Genomic DNA, 25,747 nt, shown 5'->3' with positions numbered 1-25,747 from the left:
CAGAAATTAAAAGCAATATCTCCATCAATTATTTTGTAAATAGTCTGTATTCTTTACATGTTAAATCCCCAACATTTCAAGTCATAGCTAAAATAATCATGTTCCTTGACCTCTCAATATTGATCAAGATCATGCTGTCTTGAAGATTCTTGTAATGTCCAATGGGTAGAATTTTAAGGGTAAACTCTTGAGTATTTTGAAAGCTTAGAAATAATACTTTATTCTATCCAAATGGTGATACAGATAGTATTACTGTCTTGTTCTAGTTTTGATAAATGACTTTTTCAGACTTGCTGCTTAAAGTCCACATCTACGTTCAGACAGAAAATATAGCACCTTGTTTTATGCAGCACCTCGATATTTAAGTAATTTATTTCTTCTCATCAATACAGATAGCCTAGGATGACTTAATGTGTCAGAATGTTTCAAGCTGGTCTAATGACCCCCCAACTAACTGGATGCTCATGTAACTGTGGAAAGCTAAATAAATTCCTATCTAAATTTGAGTTTCATTTAATATCCCCATGAAAATATTGAGCCTTAAAGGATCACTAAAATATCATGCATCCATTAACTTGACTGCATCTTAACTTAAATATAACCAAAAGAATATTTCTGTTCATGTTCCATGTACTTTCTTCAACTGAGCTACGAGAAGCAGGATCTGTTTCCAGAGCTGAGACTTCTGGCTCCATCTATGGAGATGGACTTACTTAAAATCTCTTCAATGTCTTCAAGACTTTTGATATACAATCCCATCAGAAAAACTATATAGAAGTATAGTTGAAATATGGCAAAATACCTTTGCCCAAAGTGCACTTTGGTACCTGTGAAACTGTTATCCATCCTGCTTAATATTTTATAATCAGTTTGGAAAAACCAAGAGTGATCTGAGAAGAGGGAATCTCATTTAAATGATTACCCAGATCAGAAAGGTCTATGACCCTGCCTATGGGGAGTTTTATTGATTGTTAGTTAATGTGGGAGGACCCAGCTCACTGTGGGAAGCACCATCCCTATGCAGATAAGCCTGGGCTGCATAAGAAAGCTATCTAATCAACTCTCTGAGAGTAAGTGAGCCAGCAAGCTGCACTCTTCCCCACAGTTCCTGTATCCAAGACCTTACTTTGAATTCTTGTCCTGTCTTCCCTCAATGATGGACTGTGACCTGGAAGTATAATTTGAGATAAACTCATTTCTCCTGAAGTTGTTTGGGGTCATGGTGTTTATCACAGTACCGGAAAAATTCATTTACAGTTTTAGAAATTTATTAATTGTAAACACCGGATGTAGATATATTATAGGTTTTCTTTTACTTGGTATACTTACGTTAATCCTGTTGTTGTACATGAAAAATCCCTTCCTGTATTAGAAAAATCCCTTCCTAATATTTCACTGGATAGACATATTATGGTTAGTTTATTTACTTATCTCTTTAGAGACAATTGCCTCATTTCTACTTTTCAGCCAATATTATATCATTTATTGTAAAGTGTCTCCCCAAACCTATTATCCATTTTAGACTGCACATTCACTCTTCTGAGCTCTCCTATGTAGTCCTTGAAAAACAATAAAATATATTTTCTTAGAATAAAAATTAGAAACATATTCATGAGACTGAAGAAACCCTTACTTGAGCATAGTTGTACTATTTTATTCTTGAAAGGTAGTTTCTCATGTTACCAGTCTAGCCATTTAAACCTTAGGTGTTCTGAGAGCATACATTTATTTCTCTTATGCGTAACTTTTTGGTAAGAACAGATCTATAATAAACCCAGTTGAACTTTGTCTCCTTAATGGAATATGTAACGTTTTAGGTAACAAGGTTATATGTGCAAGGCTAAAAACAACCACTAAGGGTTCATTGAAGTGTTTGTTAAATACTGCATCTATGGGAATTTTAAGCAGAATGCAGACTTTTGTGTATTTAAGACAATATATTGCAATGATAACATTGATTTCAAGAAAGAAAAGTAAGGCTGTTCGATGAATATCACTTATGTGATAAGTAAAATGTTTCTTTTTCTTTTTTTCTGAACTTTCACAGTCATTCCACCTTTCTCTCCTTTAACCCTTCATAAAAAGAACAACGCATAGCTTGCTTGGATCTTTCTGACTATAGGTTGATAAAGAAATGATAAAGATAAAGATCTGTCTAAGTTCTTAATTAGAACATTTATGATTTAGTCTTTGATTTCAAAATGACATGATTCCAATAGAAAGTAAATTAGTTATATTGTGCAATTTTTTATACTAAATGACATTTTCTTTGAAGGGATCACATCAATGTTTGAATCTCCTTTTAAATCTCTTCTCCTGTTAAATCTCTTTAACAAAACTGGAGTCTGCCTACATCTTTCAGGGCCCCCTTGAAAAAGATCTTTTCACGGTCTTTCATTAATCTAGAATGGCAAATGGTCGTCTATTGTGTTTGTTCATCCTTGTTCAATAAATGCCATGACTCAGATGTTCATATTAAAAAATCTTCGAAAAGTCACATCAAATGTGCCATCGCCTGAGTGAAACTAAATTTTTTTTTCTTTTTTCTTTTTTTGACTTTTTTTTAATTCATTTATTCATATTACATCTCGATTGTTAGCCCTTCCCCTGTTTCCTCCCATTCTTCCCTCCCTCCCATTTGTCCCCTTCTCCCCTCCCCTATGTCTGTGACCGAGGGAGACCTCCTCCCCCTATATATGCTCTCAGAATATCAAGTCTCTTCTTGGTAACTAGCTATCCTTCCTCTGAGTGCCACCAGGTCTTCCCATCCAGGGGACATGGTCAGAAAAGGGGCACCAGAGTTCGTGTGAGAGTCAGATCTCACTCTCCACTCAACGGTGGAGAGTATCATGTTCATCGGCTAGGTCTTGGTAGGGGTTTGAAGCTTACTGCCTATATTCTCCTTGGCTGGTGCCTTAGTTTGAGGAGGACCCCAGGATCCAGATCTGCCTGTCATAAATTTCTTCTTGTAGGTTTCCAGGACCCTGTGGGTCCTACTATTTCCTCTTTCTTCCATGCTACTCTTGCCTAAAGTCTCAATCGGATATCCTCTCCTCTGACCCACTTTCTTGGTAAGTAAAGATTTTCATGGTACATATTCCTTGGAGTAGTGTTTTGATATAAGTGAGTATATACAGTTTGTCTCTTTTTGCTTCTGGGTGAACTCACTCATCATGATAATTTCTAGATCAATCCATTTGTCCACAAATTTTGGGAATTCCTCGTTTTTAATAGCTGAGTAGTATTCCATAGTGTAAATATACCACAGTTTCTTAGTCCATTTTTCTTCTGAGGGACACTTAGGCTGTTTCCATGTTCTGGCTATTATGAATAAGGCAGCTATGAACATGGTTGAGCATATGTCCCTGTTGTGTGGTAGGGCATTTTCTGGGTATATTCCAAAGAGTGGGATAGCTGGCTCTTGAGGAAGCCTTATTCCCATTTTTCTGAGAAAGCGCCAGATAGCTTTCCAAAGTGGCTGTACTAGTTTGCATTCCCACCAGCAATGAAGGAGTGTTCCTCTCTCTCCACATCCTCGCCAACATGTGGTGTCATTTGAGTTTTTGATCTTAGCCATTCTGATGGGTGTAAGATGGAATCTCAGTGTCGTTTTGATTTGCATTTCTCTGATGACTAACGAGGACGAGCATTTCTTTAAGTGTTTCTCGGCCATTTGATATTCCTCTGTTGAGAATTCTCTGTTAAGTTCCAAGCCCCATTTTGCAACTGGGTTGTTTGATTTTGTGGTGTTTAATTTCTTGAGTTCTTTATATATTTTGGATATTAAACCTTTGTCAGATGAAGGGTTGGTGAAGATCTTTTCCCAGTCTGTAGGCTGTCGCTTTGTTCTCTTGACAGTGTCTCCTGCCTTACAGAAGCTTCTCAGCCTCATGAGGTCCCATTTATTAATTGTCGACATTAAGGCCTGGGCTGTTGGTGTACTGTTCAGGAAGTTGTTTCCTGTGCCTATGTGTCCCAGGCTCTTCCCCACTTTTTCCTCTAACTGAATTAATGTCTCTGGTTTTAAGTTGAGTTCTTTAATCCACTTGGACTTGAGTTTTGTGCATGGTGACAAATAAGGGTCTAATTGCATATTTCTACATGTAGACATCCAGTTAGACCAGCACCATTGTTGAAGATGCTATCCTTTTTCCATTGAATAGATTTGGCTTCTTTGTCAAAAATCAAGTGAGCAAATGTGTGTGGATTCATCTCTGGGTCTTCAATTCGATTCCATTGATCCACCAGTCTATTGCTTTGCCAGTACCATGCTGTTTTAATTACTGTTGCTCTGTAGTACAGCTTGAGATCAGGTATGGAGATTCCTCCAGAGGATCTGTTGTTGTATAGGATTGTTTTTGCTATTCTGGGTTTTTATTTCTCCATATGAATTTGAGAATTGATCTTTCAATATCTTCAAAGTATTTTTTAGGTATTTTGATAGGGATTGCATTGAATCTGTGAACTGCTTTTGGTAAGATGGCCATTTTTACTATGTTGATTCTCCCGATCCACAAACAAGGTAAATCCCTCCATCTTCTCATGTCGTCTTCAATCTCTTTCTTCAGAGGTTTGAAGTTTTTTTTTAATAAGTCCTTCACTTGCTTGGTTAGAGTTACTCCTAGATATTGTTTGTGGCTATCGTAAAGGGAATAGTTTTCCTAATTTCTTCCTCTGCCTGTTTGTCATTTGTATACAGGAAAGCTACTGACTTTTTTGAGTTTATTTTGTATCCTGCCAATTTGCTGAAGGTGTTTATCAGCTGTAGGAGTTCTCTGGTGGAATTTTGGGGGTCACTTATATACACTATCATATCATCTGCAAATAAGGATAATTTGACTTCTTCCTTTCCCATTTGGAGCCCCTTGATCTCCTTTTGCTGTCTTATTGCTCTGACTAGAACTTCAAGAACTATATTGAAGAGATAAGGGGACAGGGGGCAGCCTTGTCTGGTTCCCGATTTTAGAGGAATTTCCTTGAGTATCTCTCCATTTAATTTAATGTGGCTGTGTTGTTTGCTGTATATGGCCTTTTATTATGTTTAGATAAGTGCCTTGTATTCCCGATCTCTCCAAAACTTTGAACATAAATGGGTGTTGGATTTTGTCAAATGCTTTTTTCTGCATCTAAGAGATGATCATGTGGTTTTTCTCTTTCAGTTTGTTTATATGGTGGATTACATTGATGGATTTCTGTATGTTAAACCATCCCTGCATGCCTTGGAATGAAGCCTACCTGGTCATGGTGAATGATGTCTTTGATATGCTGTTGTATTCGCTTTGCGAGAATTTTGTTGAGTATTTTTGCATCAATTTTCATAAGAGAAAATTGGTCTGAAATTCTCTTTTTTTATTGATCTTTGTGAGGTTTAGGTATCAATGTGACTGTGGCCTCATAGAAGGGAATTTGGTAAATTCCGTCCATTTCTATCCTTTGGAATAGCTTGAATAGTATCGGTATTAGCTCCTCTTTGAAGGACTGGTAGAATTCTGTACTGAAACCATCTGGCCCTGGGCTTTTTTTGGTTGGGAGACTATCAATGGTTGCTTCTATTTCTATAGGTGAAATAGGGCTATTTAATTTGTTTATCTGGACTTGGTTCAATTTCGGCAAATGGAATCGGTCGAGAAATTTGTCCATTTCCATTAAATTTTCGAATTTTGTGGCATAAATGCCTTTAAAGTAGGTTCTTACGATTCTTTGTATTTCTTCAGTGTCTGTTGTTATGTCTCCCTTTTCATTTCTGATTTTGTTAATTTGGATAGTGTTTCTTGTCTTTTAGTTAGATTGGCTAACGGTTTGTCTATCTTGTTAATTTTTTCAAAGAACCAGCTCTTGGTTTTGTTGATTCTTTGGATTGTTCTCTTTGTTTCTAATTTATTGATTTCAGCCCTGAGTTTGATTATTTCTAGGCGTCTACTCCTCCTGGGTGTTTCTGCTTCTTTTTTTTCTAGAGCTTCCAGATGTGTTGTTAGGTTGTTTATGTGGGATGATTCCTTTTTCTTTTTGAAGGCGCTTAGTGCTATGAATTTTCCTCTTAGCACTGCTTTCAATGTGTCCCACAAATTTGGGTATGTTGTTCCATCATTTTCATTGAATTTCAGGAAGTCTTTTATTTCTTCCCTTATTTCTTCCATGACCCATGTGTCATTAAGTAGAAAGTTGTTTAGTTTCCATGTGTTAGTATGCTTTTTGTTATTTCTGTTGTTGTTGAAGTCCAGCCTTAGACCATGGTGATCTGATAAGATACAAGGTATTATTTCAATCTTCTTGTATCTATTGAGGTTTGCTTCATGACCAACTATGTGATCAATTTTAGAGAATGTTCCATGGGGTGCTGAGAAAAAGGTATAATCCTTTGCATTTGGGTGGAAAGTTTTGTAGATATCTGTTAGATCCATTTGATTCATGAAATTGGTTAATGAGGTTATTTCCCGGCTTATTTTTTGATTCAAAGACCTATCCTTGAGTGAAAGAGGGGTGTTGAAGTCTCCCACTATTATTGTGTGGGTATCAATGAGTGGGGCAAGCTTTGTTAATAACTTTTTTACAAATGTGGGAGCCCTTGTATTCGGAGCATAGATGTTCAAAATTGTGATGTCTTCTTGGTTGACTTTACCTTTGATGAGTACGAAGTGACCATCCTCATCTCGTTTGATTAATTTTGGTTGAAAGTCTATTTTATTAGATATTAGAATGGCTACCCCAGCTTGCTTCTTGTGACCATTTGCTTGGAATATTTTTCCCAACCTTTTACTCTGAGGCAATGTCTGTCCTTGTGGTTGAGGTGTGTTTCTTGAATGCAGAAGAATGTTGGGTCATGTTTATGCATCCATTCCGTTAGTCTGTGTCTTTTTATTGGAGAGTTGAGATCATTGATGTTGAGAGATATTAATGACCAGTGATTGGTAATTCCCTTCATTTTTGGTATTTGTAACAGTTGAGATTTTGTGAGGTTGTGATTTTGCAATGGTATATTTACATATTTCCTATGTAGTTTTGGTTGTAGTTTGACCAGTTGGGGTGGAATTTTTCTTTCTAATAGCTTCTGTAAAGCTGGATTTGTGGCTAGGTACTGTTTGAATTTGTTTTTGTCATGAAATATCTTGTCTTCTCCGTCAATGGTTATTGATAATTTTGCTGGATATAGTAGTCTTGCCTGGTATCTGTGTTCTCTTAGGGTTTGCAGCACCTCTGTCCAGGCCCTTCTGGCTGTCATGGTCTCTGCTGAGAAATCAGGAGTAATTCTGATAGGTTTGCCTTCGTATGTTACTCAGCCTTTTTCTCTTGCCGCTTTCAATATTTTTTCCTTATTCTGTATATTTTGTGTTGTTATTATTATGTGGCGGGAAGATATTCTTTTCAGGTCTATTCTATTTGGTGTTCTGTAGGCCTCTTGTATGCTTATACGCATCTCTTTCTTCAAATTGGGAAAAATCTCCTCCATTATTTGATTAAAGATGTGTTCTGGGCTCTGGGGTCGGCTGTCCAGTTTCTCCTGTATCCCTATTATTCTCAAGTTTCGTCTTTTCATGTGGTCTTTTAATTGTTGAATGCTCTGTGTCAGGAACTTTTCAGATTTAGCATTTCCCTGAATGGTTGTTTCCAGTTCTGCGATTGTATCTTCAAGTCCTGATACCCGTTCTTCCATTTCTTGCAATCTGTTAGATAAGGCCACCTCTGAGATGCTTGCTTTCCTCTTTGCAGACTCTTGATCACATTTTTCTTCTGTGTGTTCCTGCATCATAGCTTCCATTTTTATCTTCATGTCTTGGACTGTTTTAATGATTTCCATCATCTGGTTATTTATATTTTTCTGAAATTCTTCAAGTGCCTCTTTATATGACTCTTTTAACTCTTCAGCCTTCTTGTTTGGCTCCTCCTGCATTTGTTTACAGATTTTATTTGTTTCTTCCATTATCATCTTCTTTACTAAGGACTTGAGGTCATTTTCTTGCCTATCCATTGCTGTTAGGTTCTCTAGGTTGTTTTCATTGGGAATGTTGGAATCCGGAGATGACAAACTGTTTTGGTTTTTGATAGGATTCTTACGCTGCCCTCTTGTCATTTTGATGGCTCTGGTGTTGGAAGGTATTTTGTAGTGACCTTCGCTGGTTGAGAGTGGTTAATTGATGACTGATTATAGGTTAGGTGCTCTTGCCTGTGGGGATCAGGGGGTATATTTTGGGAACAGGTAGGTGATCTGGTTTCACTCCTGGTGATTTTCGTCTGCCCCCTGGGGTCCAGGCTGAGCCAGCCAAAGTAGATATCTGTTTGGACTTTACTGCTGTAATTCAGATCAGCAGTCTTCGGACCTAGAATAAGGTCCGCACACAAACGTTCTGGCTGAGTAGGTTGATCTCAGCTGCCTGTCCTTCCTGTGGATTTGTAGTCAAGAGCCCAGGTAGATCAGATCTTCTGGGGGTGTAGCTGTCTTTTAGCTCTGCCTCTATGCCCTGTAGCAGTGTCCAACCTCTCCCTGTACTATATGCCTAGAGGGACCAAGGTCGCTCTTGGTCAGCAATTAGGCACTGCAAGCAAGACCCTCTTTTCGACTCCCAATAAAGTGAGAGTGTCTGCCTTGCTCGGGGCCAGGATCTCCACTGGACACTCTCATTCAGGGACCAGGGAGCTCTGTGCCAGGCCTTGCGGCTGGGCAGTTAGTAAGACTGGCTCTGCAGAGCTCTGGAGGCCACTTGTGGATCCAAATCTTTCTGCCGGGGTATGTGGGTCCCCCTCACACTCTGGGTCAGGAATTAGACACTGCAAACATGACCCATCTACGTCTTGTCTTCTGATAATGAGACCGTGCCTGCCTTGCTCAGGCCAGGATCTCCCGCTGAGAGCACAGGGCCAGCTCAGCTGGTCTCTCTCCTTCTGGGAGCAGGGAGCGCAGTGCCAGGGCCTTGCGGCTGGGCAGTTAATAAGACTGGCTCTGCAGAGCTCTGGCGGCCGCTCACGGACCCAAATCTTCCCGCCAGGGTATGTGGGCCCCCACACACTCTGGGTCAGCAATTAGACACTGCAAACAGGACCCATCCACTTCTCGTCTCCCGATAATGAGAGAGTGCCTGCCTTGCTCAGGCCAGGATCTCCAGCTGGGCTCTCTCGTGAGGAGAGCGGGGAGCGGGGAGCAGGGAGTGGAGCGTGCCTTGCGGCTGGGTAGAGACAAAAGGGTTGCAGAGCTCTGGCGGAAGCCCGCGGACCCAGGTCTTCCCGCAGGGCAAATAAGTTCAGCAATAGCTCTAGGCAAGACCCACATCTCCCGATGGGTCTCTGGAAGCAGCTCAAGCTGATTTCTCACTGCCACTGTTTGCAGGCTCAGTCCTCTGTGATTGGTGTTAAGTTTGGCCCCAGATGGCCAGCGAGCTGTAGTCCCACTATAACTGTCTCTGTTGGGTCCCGCCGCCTGTGTTTTCAGTCGGCCTAGGCGGGTGACCGCTGCAGTTTGGGGTGGTGCGGAAGGAGGAATCCTAGGGCATATTCACCCTCTTCGCTGAGATTCCTCTGGCTGGGGACTCTGGAAAAACCCCTCCCCAAACAGCGAGTCTGTGCTTTATATACAGGCTGCAGTTTGCATGTGGATTCCGTCTCAGAGTTTGGGGAGTGCGTTTAGCACCTCCGGGATGTTGCCTGACCCAGGGGGGTAGGCCCCCTGTTTGGTCTACGGCCTTTGGGGCCCCACTCACCTACAGTTCTCAAAGTCTAGCAATCTGTTGCTCCTCCTATGTCTCTGGTCTCGACGGAGTAGATACGTGGCTTAATGGTCGGCGCCATCTTGGAATTCCCCCTGAAACTAAATTTAAGCCAATGCTTTGGGAAGTAAGTTTACTAATTAATTCTCTGCTCTTTGAAAATATAAATGGAGGTGCTTCGCAGCTGTTCAGAAGAAACATTTTCTTTCTCTCCAGAAAACAAGCAGGCATGACAAAATCTGTGGTATTGCCATGGATAAGGTTGTAACTGCATTGCTCTCCTTTGCGTATTGACTTCGCAGAAATCTGTAGGACAGAAGTTTTCAAACTATGTTTCCTATGCTGATTATAGGCCTCACCTTAAAGTTCTTTTAAATACAAAAGGGGTAGGACAACAGCACACCAGCTGCATTAAACCAGAGAGTAGGGAGGAAGTGACGGCAAGGCACAGCAATGTATGTTTTAACCAGCCTTCCAGGTGATTCTGAGGCAAACATGTTTGAAAACTAGTTTTCTAGGGGAAGAAAAGATAGTGTGTTTAAATGGCCTGGTAGCATTCTTTTCTTACAGCTGTAAGCTGACATGTTTATTAGCAGGGTGCTGTAGCAACACCAACATTGTAGCATTCAATAAAAAATCATGGTGCAATTAGCATAAATATTCCAAAATTCCTAAGATTTACATTGGGTAAAATGGACTTTGTTTTTTAACCTTATGGCAGAAAAAGCATGATTTAGTAAGATTTTGGTTTGATAAGTGAAACTGTACCTATCTTTAGAACATCATTTCTTTGAACTTGTCACAAATTCTAGTAGAAAGCTACAATTATTTTTCAAAGAAACTAATCAGTGAAATCACAAAGTAACATTCTGAGCAATGACTTCTAACTCTGAAAGGGTTAATTGTTATTGAATTTCCTAGTACGTTATAGCAGATTCATTTGTCTATAATATTTGTTCCACAAAGTATACTGCTAGGAGCATAACACCTATTAAACAAGCATTCAGCATTGGCTTCTAAAACTTGTATTTAGTAATTTTTTGCATCCCAGAAAGAGTTACTATGACAAATAAAGTATAATTCTGAATTCTTTCTAGTACATGGTCTAAGATCAAACGTCTTCTGTATTCAAAGAATTGAATCATGTTAGACTTTGCATTTTATTGATATGTGCTATGGATTAGATGCAGTCAGTTAAGCCTTTTCCAGACCAATTGACATACCCTGTCTCTAATGTCAGTTTGAGAAAATTCTATATAGTGTTCTACATCCCGGATTACCTTATCTAAGTATTACATGGACATTTCAGATGATATGTCTTGGCATGTGGTCATTTTTTATTAACTTATTAGGTATTGTTAAATCATCTTTCCCCCTTTTTGACACCTTGCCATAATTGAATATAAATTGACTTTAAGACAGAATGCCAGATATTCATGCAGTAGGTTGCTGGGCTTTACTGGCATCTAGCCGAAATGATGCTCACCTTGGGTATTGTAGCAAAAATAAATAGATAAATAAGTAAATAAAAACAGAGAAGCTTTTGCTTTTTGATGTAGGCAAATAATATTGAATTTTATTTTCTCAACTATTAAATGGCATGATTACTAAGATTCTAGCTTTTAAATTCTAAAATTTGGAAGGAAGGGAAGAAAATCCAAACCATGAAGCACTGCCATGGTGCAAAACCTTGTTGTTGTTTGTTTGCTTGCTTGCTTGCTTGTTTGTTTGTTTAAAGAGCAAACAAATAATTATTCCTTAACTAAGCTAATGTGCTTCTGCCCCAAACCCACCCACAGAGTCTCTCCAGAAGTGCAGCCATCCAGCTTCCTAAGTTTGCCCTCCTCTCTGAATTACTCAAAAGGCGTAACTTTTTCTTTCTTTCTACCCCTGTTCTGTTTCCTCTAACATTTTGGGCTTCCTTGCCTTTTTTTTTTTTTTTTTTTTTTGGTTGTTGTTGTTGTTGTTCCCCTCCCTGCCTTGTGACTGTCCTTGTAGGCTCAATTCAAAGTGCCTGGCTATTTTCCCCCTTCTCCACTCTCCTCCTCTAGGCAACTGGTCAGTGTTATAGCTTGCCCACCCTGAGACTGTTCTTTAAGTTCTAATACAATCATCCTCCAGCTTTCAAACAAAACAAAGTAATTGGCAAAAAGTGAGCCTTAAACTCATTTGAAGAGAGTGGAAAATAATATTAGTTGTTCATAATTTTAGAGTTTAATAATTTGGAATAATCCATTTGAATGTAATGATTTTTCTCAGTTTTATATTACTTATTAGATTATATATACTATACATGACATACACAGAAAAACATAGGTTGCTGTATAGATCACGTATATTTGTTCTAGAAAAAGAATTGCTTTAGAGGACATCTCTCTACACTCTATACTTATTGTACTCACTTATTTCATTATATTTTGTGCAACGAAAAAATTGTAGCTATAAGCTATTTTGAGAATGCTTTTTTTCCCCAGAACCTTGTAAGAATCAACAAGAGCATAATTTTAAGTAACAGAAGTGCAAAATAAGCACAGAATCCTAGCTACCATAAATAAAAGGCCAGAAATCTAACTTTGCAAAAACTCATAATTACTAGCAATGGGGAAGGGGAAACACGAGGACAGGAAAAGTGAAAGTTAGTGAGGTTTTTTTCATACTTATATACTCTTTGTTTTTGTCTGAACCTTGTTTTTTTTTTTTCCAGAGATAGAATTCTGTGAAACACCTCCTACTTTGTGCTCTGGCTACCAGACGGACATGCACAGTGTTTCTCGGCATGGCTACCAGCTGGAGATGGGATCAGATGTGGACACAGAAACAGAAGGTGCTGCATCACCTGACCATGCGCTCAGAATGTGGATAAGAGGCATGAAGTCAGAACATAGTTCCTGTTTATCCAGCAGGGCCAATTCTGCATTGTCCTTGACAGACACTGACCATGAACGGAAGTCTGATGGGGAAAATGGTAAGAGAACTGTATCTGCAGTTTAGATGAAACTCAGGGAGAATGGCTTTCCTCTTTTGCTTTGTTATCACTTCCTATATCAGCCAGTATTTTCTTTAGCATGCAAAAGACAAATACAAACTAGCATGTACCCAGGAACAAGGCATATACTTAAGTATCTGGCAAATAGATACATTTATTTATAATGACACAAAATAGTCTTCATTTCTGGGGAACCCCCAAGAGAAATTATCTCATGTAGTCAGCAATATTGTGAATGTCTTATTCATTACTCACCTTTTATTTTCATTTTTATTTCCCAGTGCTACCCCAGTGGGATTTATTATAGGAAGTACTCATTTCATGTATTTTAGCTTTATATCGGTGTATGAACAAGGAGATGAACAATTATATAGCATGCCATACTCTCTGTAGGGACTCTCTATTTTGATCCAAATTAACTTGCTGAGTGTATAAACAGATTCACATTGAGCACATTAGAATGAAATTATTTCACAAACACAATTATTTTAAAGACACCAGCCATTTGCCAGACAATAAGTACTAACAGCAATATCATTATATTGTAATTATATATTATTTCCTTATACATTTTAGAAAATGAAATGTTTTCTCTTTTTGAGTTTTGAGGAAGAGGTTAGGTTATTTAATGTATATTCTCTTTCTAATAAAAAAGTAATTTCATAATAGGCCCATTAAATGATTATTAGTCAAATTGATCTAGTCTATCCATCATTTTCTGTCAAAATTTTTATGAGTTCCTTTTCATTCATATTTGTGCCTGCATAAAAGTGCCATTTCAAAATGACAAATACTGTATGTTTTCTCACATTTGAAGTTCCTAGAATTTTATACATCATATAAAATTATGTATGTATGTATGTATGTATATTAAATTAAAAGAAATTAAGTTTAAAGTTTTCTAGGAGAACAAAGGGACAGGGAGAGCTGAGCTGAGAAAAGAGGATAGTAGAAAATATGCTCAATCTTCAATATGTACCTGCAAAAATAGAATTTTAATGTAAACATCTTTTTCTATATCTTAGTTCAAACCTCAGAACTGTTTGAAATCTCTTTCTGGGAGACAAGTTCTTCTGGCTTGTGCCCTTTCTTTTCTCTAGCACGAGATTGCATTGTTTCAATAGTCCGTAAGTCAGACTGAAAGACACAATTGTTTCATTACAATATCTTCATCTCTGCTAGGCTGGTTATAACCCCTCACAAGTAAGTGCACTCTTTTGAAACATACATTGGTAAAGAACTCCCTGCACCTATGTAGCAGATGTGCAGCTTACTCTTCATGTGGATCCAAAAAATAAAAAATAAACTGAAGCAGAGGCCCTCTCTGACTCTGATAGCTCCTTTTGGATCCCTTCATCCTATCCGGGCTGTCTTGTCTTGCCTCAGTAAGAGAGGATGCACCTAGTTCTGCAGCAACTTAATGTGGCATGGTGGATTGGTACCCATAAGGAACCTCTCCCTTATCTGGGGTGAAGGAGAGGAAAGAATGGAGGAAGGGTGTGCAAGGAGGGGACTGGGAAGAAAGGAGGGGGACCACAAATCAGGATGTAATGTGAGCTAATTAATTAATTTAAAATAGAAGTTTGTCCACTTGACTATCATTCTTGTATTTCTATATGATCCTCAATGGGAGGTTTCTTTTAGGGTAATAAAAATTGCAGAATTAAGTAGCATTGATGTTTCCATGACTCAAAACTATTGAATGCTATGCTGTAGTGGAAGAATATTAAGGTGCATAAATTTTTTCATTAATGCTGTCATTTAAAAAAACTCTTTTTTAAATTTTATTAATTTATTCATATTACATCTCGATTGTTAGCCCTTCCCCTGTTTCCTCCCATTTTTCCCTCCCTCCCACTTCCCCCCTTCTCCCCTCCCCTATGTCTGTGATTGAGGGAGACCTCCTCCCCCTATATATGCTCTTAGAATATCGAGTCTCTTGGTAACTTGCTATCCTTCCTCTGAGTGTCGCCAGGCCTCCCCATCCAGGGGACGTGGTCAGAAAAGTGGCACCAGAGTTCGTTTGAGAGTCAGATCTCACTCTCCACTCAACGGTGGAGAATATCATGTTCGTTGGCTAGGTCTTGAAACACTAGTCCAAGAGATACGTACCATGAAAAACTTTACTTACCAAGAAAGTGAGTCAGAGGAGAGGGCATCCTATTGAGACTTTAGGTGAGAGTAGCATGGAAGAATGAGGAAATAGTAGGACTCACAGGGTCCTGGAAACCTACAAGAAGAACTTTATGACAGGCAGATCTGAGTCCTGGGGTCCTCCTCAAACTAAGACACCAGCCAAGGAGAATATAGACAGTAAGCTTCGAATCCCTACCAAAAAAAAATTTTTTGAGGAAATGTTCATGCTGAAATTTGCAGAATCTCAGACAACTTGGACAAAGATTAAAAAGTAAAATATTTAATATTACAGGTTTTAAATTCTCTCCTGTTTGCTGTGACATGGAGGCTCCAGCTGGTTCTACTCAAGGCAAGTGTTTCTAAATATTTGACTACTAGTTACTTTTACCTCAACCAATCATGACACCTACCTAGTCCACAAAATGGACCCTGACCAACTAACAAGTAACACCTAAGCCTGAAAAATGAAATTGCTAGATATTTAGTCTAGTGGCTATGTACTGGCTTGGTTTTCTCATTTAATTGTGTGTATTTCACTTATGGAGGGAAGCTGAAAGGGCAGGTAGGGAGAAGGGCAAAACATCCTTTCAGAAAACACATTCATTTGTCTTGGAGTTCTTCCTTAAATAGAATAGCTGCCTTCTTCTCCTTGTTACTGTTTTGTTGTTATTTTGTTTGGGGTATAGAATGGCTTTAACTTTAACATGGTATAAATCTGATGCTGTCAGAACTTTCCAGTGCTGTCTAGCAGATGGTCTTGGTCTTGTTCTCCAGATGTTCTGATCTTGGCCTTACAATCACAGATTATTCACTTCATCAAATACAAAAACCTCAAAAAGGAAAAGGAAAAAGGTAAATGCAAAAGACAGTTCATGATTTCATGAAGATTTTTTTAAAATATAGAAATAAAGAATAAATGGTTACCTATACAAGACAAGACAGACACCATTTCTTAGAAAAACTTTAACATAAAAATCTCTTGCTTTGAACATTTAACATACATTTGAAATAAGAAAAAATAAAACTTCCACTTTGAACTTACAATGAGCATATAAATTAAGTAACTGCTTTAAACTCACAATAAACAAAAGTATCTAGTTAGATACAGTTTTAATGATGGTACTTAGAACCAATAGTCCCTTTGTAACTCCTTTTAAGAGTAATTATTGTATCTATTTTGAATGAAGTAATTTTTTCATAGATCATACAAAAACCCAGGACAGGACAGGAAAGAGGGAGGAATGGTAAGATACAAGTGAGAGGATAACCATCAGGATGTAATCTGAATTATTTTTAAATTTTTTTAAATGGAAAAAAATATGTGCAGGGATAAAGATGAAGCAGAGATTGAGGAAATGGCCAATAAATGACTGGTCCAACTAGAAATTCACCCCATGGGAGAGAGCCAACCCCTAATATACTCTGCTATGCTTACAGACAGGATCCTAGCATAACTGTCCTTTGAGAGGCTCTACCCAGCACTGGATCTAAACAGATGTTGAGACTCACAGCCAAACATTAAGTGAAGCTCATGGAGTCTTATGGAAGACTTGGGGGAACAATAGAGGGACCCAGAGGGGACCTGGACTCCATACAGAAGACCAACAGAATCAACTAACGTAGGCCCATGGGGACTTAGTGAGATGGAAGCACCAACCAAAAAGCATGCATGGGCTGGACCTAGGCCCCCTACACATATATAGCTGATGGGCAGCTTGGTCTTTATGTGGGTACCCTAGCAAGAGGAGCAGGGGCTGTCTCTGACACAGACTCTGTTGCCTGAGTTTTGATCACATTCCCCCATCTCGGCTGCCTTTTCCGGCCTAAGTGGAAGAGATTGCACTTAATCCTGATGCAACTTGATGTTTCTGGGTCATTGTGGGGCAGGGCTCCCCTTTTCGGAGCAAAAGGAGAGGGACAAGGGGGAAAGAGTGGGAGAGGTGTGGAACTAGGAGGAGTGGAGGGAGGGCGCTGCGATTGGGATATAAAGTGAATAAATAAATGTTAAAAATAAATCATAAAAATAAATAATTTTAAAAAGAGAAAGAAAGAGTTTTTAAATAGAAAGGCTACCTGCCTGAGAGTTTAAGGGTTAAAGTATAGATAAGAGAGAGTTCATGGCCGTTATCAGTGACCCCAATAAGCCTGAAAGATTAAGAGTTAAAGTACAGAGAGAAACTCGGGAGGCAACTAATTCCTAGCCCTGGTGGGCCTAGACCAAAAGCCTTTGGACCCTTTTTCTCCCTCTATTGTCCCACCTCAGCCACCTCTAGATCAGATGGATGTAAACTTTGTTTTTTTACATAATAATAATTATTTATTTTCTGTGGTTTTATTCTCTTATATATTACATCTTGACAGCAGTTCCCTCTCACTCCTCTCAGTCTCTCCCCCTACATCTCCTCTCCCCCAGATCTACTTCTCCTCCATTTCCCTTAAAATAAAAAGATATCAACCAAACATGGTGTTGAAATCTGGTGGTCCGTATTTGACCACCTCCCCTTGGTGGGGAAACTTAGTGGCACTCAAAGAAAGAATAAGTAAGCTACCAAGATGAGACTTGATAGCCTATGACTATAAAGTGGAGGGAGGTGGGCCCCCTTGGTCATAGACCTAGGGGAGGGAAATAGGGTGAAAGTGGGAGGGAAGGAGGAACAGGAGAATACAAGTGATTGGATAATAATTGAGTTGTAATCTGAATAAATTAATTAAATAATAAAAAATAATAAGAACAAAAATAACAACAACAGTGAAAAGAATAGGTGCACACCTTCATTTCAAGGCAGCCCAGTAGAAGGAAAAGGGTGCCACAAGTATGCAAAAGAGTCAAGTACAACACCTGCTCCAACTGTTAGGTGTTCCACACGGACATCAAGCTTATACAACCATAACATATATGGAGAGGACCTAGTGTAGACTCATGCAGGTTCCGTAATTGTGGCTTCAGTCACTGTGAGCCTCTATGAACCTTATTTAGTTGATTCTGTGGGATGTGTTCTAATAATCGATCTTACAATCCAACCTCTCTTCTACGGGTTTCTTGGGGAGCTCTGTCTAATGTTTGGCTGTGGGTCTCTACATCTGTTCGCATCAGTAGCTGGATGAAACCTCTGTGATGAAGATTGGGCTATTGTCATACTACCCTGAATATGCCAGATGTTTTCATTTCCTCTTAATAGTTGCAAAACAATCTATGCACATATAGAAATATATGTGTTTATTTCTACTAAAAGAACATATAAAATGTGTTATACTGGTTACTGGGATTTTCAAATGGCTGATTGTGATCTATTAGTGAGGTAGGGAATGAATTTACTAGATCATAATGAACAGTACAAAGAAAGCTTTTAAAAAGAACAGTACAAAATACACCAGAGTATGCTGTTCATAGGAAAGTTATGTAGTTTTATAGAAATTTTGTTCCTCGATTTAATCTTTAAATTCATTGTGAGCTAGGATACAGCATAAAATATATTCCCTAAAGAAAGTCACAGACAAAAATACACTAAAACACATCATATTTCAAAGACTGTGGTTTTGTTTAATGATGTAAAAAATTGTTCTACTTTAATATATATATATTAATATATATAAAGTTATCCAGAATGGGAGAATACAAGGGATGGGATAACCATTGAGGTGTAACAAGAATAAATTAATAAAAATTTTTTAAAAAGTTATCCTACTTTGCTTATGTTAAATGAGTTAAATATAAATGCTAAAGATGGCAAAGAATAATGTTATAATTACTGATGAATCACAAAGGTTTTCTTAAAATCTTTTTAATGATTATAAATAGATACACAGAATAGTAGTCTTTCTGTCTAAATCCTTCTGAGCCATCCCACTTCTCTCATCATGTGTGTCTCATTCTTTCTGAGGCTGCAGAGTCTTCCAGAGCATTAATAGCCTATACATTATACAGGTGGCTTCTGGTTGATAAACATTTTGATTAGTATCCCTCATTTATCAATATTTCCAACAATGTTTTAGTTGTTGGAACATCCTAATACATATCACTGTATGATCACTCAGTAGCTAAAGGATACAGGTCATGAAGTAAAATTACCAGGCCAATGGAGATAAGGTTCAGTTTTTGTGAGTTGTTGTCTTATTTTCTTTCACAAAGACTGTTTTTGGAAAAAACACTGTGTTTGGTCTTAATCTTATAATAAACATTTGATAGTCATCTTTCAAAAAGTATATGTTATCAAACATTTATATTACTGCTAATATGCTATGCAATAATTTTCAATTACATTTTACTTATTTTTGATATTGTAATTTAATCACATTTCTCCAATCCTTTTTCCCCCTCCAAACTTTCCCATATATCCCTCCTCACTCTCGTTCAAATTTCTGACTCCGCTTTTCACTAATTATTATTGCATGTTTATATGTATTTGTATATATACATGTATTCCTAAATATAACCTCTTGAATCCGTATAATGCTGTTGAATATATGTTTTCAGGGCAGACTACTGGTCAATGGACATACAAATTGTGTGCTTTTCCCTGGGAAGGATTGTCTCTCCTGCTCCCAGCTTTACTCCATTGCCTGTAGTTCACATTGCATTTTTAATACAAATTTATCTGACAGATTCAGGCAAGTATTTTTTAATGTTTAGAAAACATTCTCATTTTCTTTACTGTGCTCTACATCTATATCTGTATTTTTCTACTTTGTTGTTATATTATTTCCTTACTAATGATAAGTAGAAAAAAAATGAGTAGACAATGTCAACAAACAATTGAGAGAATAAGATGCAAATGGTCCATTAACATATAAAAAGATTCATAAGTGTACTCATAAATAATAGCATAAGGACATTTTATATATTTTAGCAGTATATGTATCAGAAATATTTTCATCATTGCCAGCCTTGATGATGATATGAGAAAAGATACTCTTCATGAAGCATTAGTAGAAAGATACTAGCTGTTCTTTTTAAGGGGAAATTGGGTAATAGCTGTAAAAAAAACAGCAAGTGCTTATTACCTTAACCCATCATTTTCAATTATAAGAAATTATCTGAAAGGTATGTAAAAAGATGTGTATGTAGGAAATTAGTAACAACATTTTTTAAAAGAACAAACTGGTGGACACCTAGATACATATGTGAATGGATGTCATGCAACTACCACTGAGTAGGAGAAGAATCTCTACAACAAACACAGGACATTATGCAAGATATCTGAACTAGAACATGTTCCTAGACCTTTCCTATCATGTAACTCCATCTGTATATATACTGACAATGTGGAAATGACGATCACTCAAGAGTGGCACCTTAAAGGTGAAGATGAGGACAATAGCGTACTTTTTACTTAAACCTGTTTACCATATAATTTTAAACCACCAGCTGATATTAATTTACCATAAAACATACCAATAAAATCTATTTACTAAATAAGCATCTTTAATTTACCTTGACAGTAAGTTAAGGTTCAATATCATTAGATTGTTTTTCAATTCTTAGAACATCACAGTCATCACAGAAATATATAACTCACAAATGAAGTAATCCAAATAACTTACACATTTCTTCTGACCATACAACTCTCCAAAAGAGCTGTAACAAAAGTCAACTGCACTGCAGCATACATGCATAATGGTTCCAACAGAGCAATTAGGTTGCCAGTTATATGGCAGATGGCTGGGCTCCTGCCAAAGCTATTACCAAATCACTGCATTGTTTCACACACTTCCTTTGACTTTTAGATTGTTCCTAAGGAACTGTTTTCATTGCCATAGAAGTGTCCTGTATAACTTATATTACCAGAGGAAAATATGGAAAGCCCAGTAAAGAAATGTAAAGGAAACAAATCCCTTCCAATAAGTGTGCACGAATGATCCCACATGATCAAATATCAGAAAGAACTCCTCATTTGGGTATAAATACTACATGTCATTCAACAACCTCCAGGTGTTCATCTAGGCATTTTGTCTCACAACTCCAGATGTTCCTTTGAAGCAATTTAAGGTCTGAAAACGGTATATGCAAGGCTATGATAGTATGGTATTTATTGGTAGTGTATGCTATGTTGTCATGGTTCTTAGCTCTGATGGAGTTGTGTCCGATCTTCCATTGCCTGTAAAGCTCCTTAACAGCACAGAGAGACCTTAACTGTTCAACAGTGATGAAAATCAACATGCCTTCTGAGGAAATGAGAGTCTAACTCCTTGTTAAAGGGCCACTATAATGTCAGTGGGAACTAAGAATATCCTTAACCAGTTAAAGATACTTCACTGCATTTCCTCTAAGTTTTTTCTTAATTTTTAAATTTTAATTTATTATAATTTATTTAATTACATCCCAAATGTTATCCCCTTGCTTGTATCTTCCCATTCCTGCCCTCACTCCCTCTTCTGCCCTATTTCCCTCTCCTAGACTTCTGACAGAAGAGGACCTCCTCCTCCACCATATATATGACCACAGCCTATCAGGTCTCATCCAGATAACCTGCTCCTCCTTCTTCTGTGAGCCTTCAGGGCCTCCCCACCAAGGATAGATGATCAAATCAGGGGCACCAGAGTTCATATCAGAGGCAGTCTCTGCTCTCCCCACAACCATGGAGAATAAGCTGTACATTGGCTAGATTTGAACAGGGGGTCTAGGATCACTGCAGGCATTGTCCTTGGGTGGTGCAACAGTGTTGTCGGCCCCCATGGATCCAGAACTTTCAGCCTTGATAGTTTTCTTTTGGGGCTCTTGAACCATCTAGGTCTTTCCATCCTCCTATTCTTCTATACCACTCTCAATGCTCCATGCAGAGTCTAGCAGCAAATCCCACCATCTGTTCCGATCCCCTGCTGGGTTGAGTGTCTCAGAGAACATCTATGTTGGGCTACTATCCATTTATAAGTGAGTATATACCATGCACATCTTTCTGGGTCTAGGTTACCTCCCTCAAGATGAATTTTTCCAGCTCTATCTAGCTTCAAGATTTCCATGTTTTTAATAGCTGAGTAGTATTCCATTGTGTAGATGTACCAAGTTTTCTGTGCTTAGTAGAAAAAGTAATTTTGTGGGGACAGGCAGTGTGTGTTTCTATTGAAATGTTCTATTAGATAATATAAGAGGAAACAAGGATCTTTACCCTGTTTGAAATAAGCAGAAATCAGGGTGAATTCTACCAGGATACAGAATTTCTTGAGGGTGCTAGCCATTACAGAATCCACACTGGCTACTTGTATAATTCCTGACAATAAAATGTCACCTATAACATATATCCTACTACTGGGCATAGTAAAGAATAGTGATAGATATTAATCATATCTAACATGCACTGGATATATATTTCTAAAAGACATACTATAAAGTGCTTTATACTTTTATTACCTACTCTGTACAAAAAATTGAAATAGTTAATATTTCCATTTCACAGAACAAGAAAGTGAGGTTTGGGAAGTTTTAAGTACTCATCCCATGGCCAATAATCAGGAAGTTTAGGAAGTAAGTACTAAAAAGTGGACTATAGGATGTTAAAGTAAAACTGCATGTTAAAAAGCTAAATAGAAAGAAATGGGGAGAAAAGTTATTTGTTAATTTTAATAAAGTATAAATTACAAATAAATTCTATTTATTTATAGGTTTCATGATAAAGATACTTCTCTTTAAAGTCTGTTCATTGAACAATTACTTGTTGCCAAGCTTTGCCTTAAGTACTAGAGATTCTTGAAACATGAATATAATATATAATCCCCACCTCAAGGCATTTCTGGACTGGTGGGAAATATTAATGCCCAATTAATTAAGAAGATTTATTATAAGTGACAAAAACAATTTGAGCTACATTAAACACAAATAAATATGTTAAATGGTCATGGGAGTTTCTCATGGGATTCAGAGCAACAGAAAGGTTAGACCACAGGAAGAAGCTACAGAGAAAGAATTGTTATGACTTTTCCTTTTGTACATGGATCCATTTTATTAAGTCATGTCCCTGTAAACTGACTATTCTCTAAATATCTATCCAAACTAAGGGAATTAAACCCTGTGCACACGTCAGTTCTCACTTATGTCCAGAAAAACAGCTAAAATGAAATCATATGTGGTTTTTTTGGTTTTTTTGTTTTGTTTTGTTTTTTAAAATTTTTTATTCTATGTGCATTGGTTTGAAGGTATCAGAATCTCTGGAACTGAAGTTACCCACAGTTGTGAGCTGCCATGTGGTTGCTCAGAATTGAATCCGGCCCCTTTGGAAGAGCAGCCAGTGCTCCTAACCACTGAGCCATCTCTCCAGCCCTGTAAGGTTCTTTTTTTAAAAAGAGATATAAATTAATTGTACTCCTCTCAGTGTGGGTGTGGTCAATTCCTTCTAGAAAATAAAACGAGGCCATGGTGATGGTGAGACCCTCTGAAAGAGGGTCTTAAGAGCGTCGCATACGCCGGTAGGATTTGCTGAAGGAGGTAGAGGCAGGAGGATCACGAAATCATATGTGTTTTACTGTCATTGCTACATTCTATGGAAATGGAATCTTTTTTTTTTTTTTCAACTTGATTCAGGTATCTACCAGGGTCTCATCAGCCATAACCAGAGGATAAGATCAACAAAAAAATGTTGCTTTTGAGGAGCCTACCCCCTTGGCTTTTAAAGCAACCCTCTAACTTTAAAACAGTCAATATCAAGTGAGAACATATATTCCAACAGTTCTATGATATAAAAACTGCTTGCCATCACTCTCACTGGCAAGTTCATCTCTGCATTCCTAAGGCATTCTGCCACTGATGTTAGAAGTTATTTCATTAGGATTCCAATGAAAACTCAATACCAGCAACTCTCTAGGAATTACTTTTCTGGGACTCTGGTACCAGATTGAGGCTGAGGCTTCTGGACAGAGCAACTACCAAATTCTTGGTCTTTCAGTTGGGAGAGAGAAATTGTTGGACTAGACAAACCACAACCTCTATACCACTCTAATAAATCCCCTTGTAATATGTGGATATTCACTCTATCAGTTCTGTACCTGACTAACAAAGATTGTGATACCAGGATAGATTCCAGAGAAACAAAGTTATAAGGATTTTTTTGTTTTGGTTTAATTGTTTTGTTTGTTAGTTTTTTGAGACAGGGTCTTGCCATGTAGTCTTGGCTTGCTTAGAACTCACCCTGTAAAACAGACTGGCCTTGAACTTATATCAACCTACCTGCTTCTTTTTTTAAAAGTATCTAGAACTGGTTTTCTAATCTGCTAATACCTCTACTTTCTTGAAGGCTCCTCTCAGTAGCATGGAGAGCACTAAATATCCATGGAGCTAAACTTATCAGGATAGATTCTTTTGATTATCCTGACTCACCTATTATAAGAAACAGTGAATTTATGGACTTTATACATAAACCCTTTGACAATTTGTGAAAAAATAATGATGCTGCTTAATTGCTTCTAAAAATCTCTGGATAAATTGGCAAAGGGTAAGAATTCACTCCTTGATAAAATTAACCAACTTCTAATATCTCAGGATGCAGTGACAAAAGAAAATAATGAACTTAGTGACACAATTAATTGACTAACTTCAGATGTATACAAGCAGTCTAATAGTTCATGCATGTGCCCTGGAAGAGAATCTTCTCCCCAGCAGCCATAGATTTCTTGTTATGGAAAATCAAACCCAAATCCTCAGTAAAGATTACTTTCATTACAATGAAACTTCAAATCCCACCGTTAGAGGAGAGAAATGGTTAAATACGTGCACTGATTGTTAAGGATCCTGTAACTGGATGAAGATGTGTAGGAGGACCCCATTGAAACTGAAGCCATGGAACCCTCAGATTCTGTAGGATTTAGCTCAACTGAGGAAATAGTCTCTTCAGTCTTAGTAGAGGATTCTTCTCCACTCTCATCTTTCTACAGTGTTGCCATCTCCATCTTTACCTGAGGAAATTAATCCTTTACTGTCTGCAGACCTAGCAATCATGTTCCTTGAAGGAGATGCCAGGCAAAACAATACTTATTTCACTCAGTGTCCATCTATAATGGTTCTGGATCTATATAAGACTCAAAGCTCATGCTCTTAGAAGAGAGATAAAAATATATAGTCCATGAAAATGTGCAACTAAAGACCTTAGTGAGTTTGCTAATTCATTCAAGCAGAAATCTGGGAAATTTATGTGGGAATGGATTTTAAGGATGTGTAATAACGGTGGAATGAAAGTAAAGCTGGATGAGACTGAGTTTTCTGATACGTGGCCACTGAGTGGAGATTCTAGGTTTAGTATGCACATTTTCACATCCAAAATTTGTCATAATATGGTCTATTGAAAAGAAAATGAAGGTGTTTGATATCTCTTGGCTTAGCGTCGACAAAAGGATTTTAAGGTTTAGGGAAACTGCAATGCTACAGTGGGTACACTTTACAAAACCTGATGCTCCAAGGTGAGAAGACCCAGAAGACATGCCAGTCACGAATATTATAATATGCAAAATGGTAAAAGGAGCACTAGCAAACTTGAAGGACTCTGTCTGTACCATTGTTGTGCTAGAACTTAGGGTTCTAAGTACTGTAGCTAAATTGAGTGAATTAATGTCAATGTGTTATAACTTGATGCTGGAATATCAGGGACCAAGTGGCAACATTGAATCATCAAAGACAATGGTAAGCATTATGACAATGGGAAGCACAGGTGAAGTAATGTCAGTAATGGCCTGACCCATAATAGGCAGCATAGACAAAATGATTTTTATGTGACAAGTCTCCTACGGAACTTTGGCACTGACCAATGGATTGTGTTCTTAGAAATTTAATAAATAAGCAGCCTACTATCTTTCTTGTGATCTGTATAAGCAGATGAGATTATTGAACAAATCCAAGAAAGGCTATATTGGATAGTGGTAATAGAAAATCATGGCTCTCGGAACAATTTTTATATTTGAACCTATTTGCAAACACTAGAACTCTTGAATGAACGGATATCAAGGGTTCTCT

At 37.8% G+C, this 25,747-nt stretch overlaps 1 protein-coding gene across 3 annotated transcripts in view; it reads left to right on the top strand.

Moving 5' to 3' along the window:
* Tenm1 (teneurin transmembrane protein 1) overlaps positions 1–25,747 on the top strand; it is an 873,613-nt gene that overhangs the window by 346,824 nt on the left and 501,042 nt on the right. For all 3 annotated transcript variants that reach the window (XM_051141408.1, XM_051141407.1, XM_051141405.1), the window contains 2 exons: positions 12,400–12,660; positions 15,110–15,166. In XM_051141408.1, the coding sequence (XP_050997365.1) occupies positions 12,400–12,660; positions 15,110–15,166 (318 nt within the window). The remainder of the gene's footprint in view (positions 1–12,399; positions 12,661–15,109; positions 15,167–25,747) is intronic.

The sequence above is a fragment of the Acomys russatus genome, chromosome X (genome assembly GCF_903995435.1).
Source record: "Acomys russatus chromosome X, mAcoRus1.1, whole genome shotgun sequence".
NCBI classification, from domain to species: domain Eukaryota; kingdom Metazoa; phylum Chordata; class Mammalia; order Rodentia; family Muridae; genus Acomys; species Acomys russatus.
Note: the sequence above shows the minus strand (reverse complement) of the source record. Positions and strands in the feature narration are given on the sequence as shown.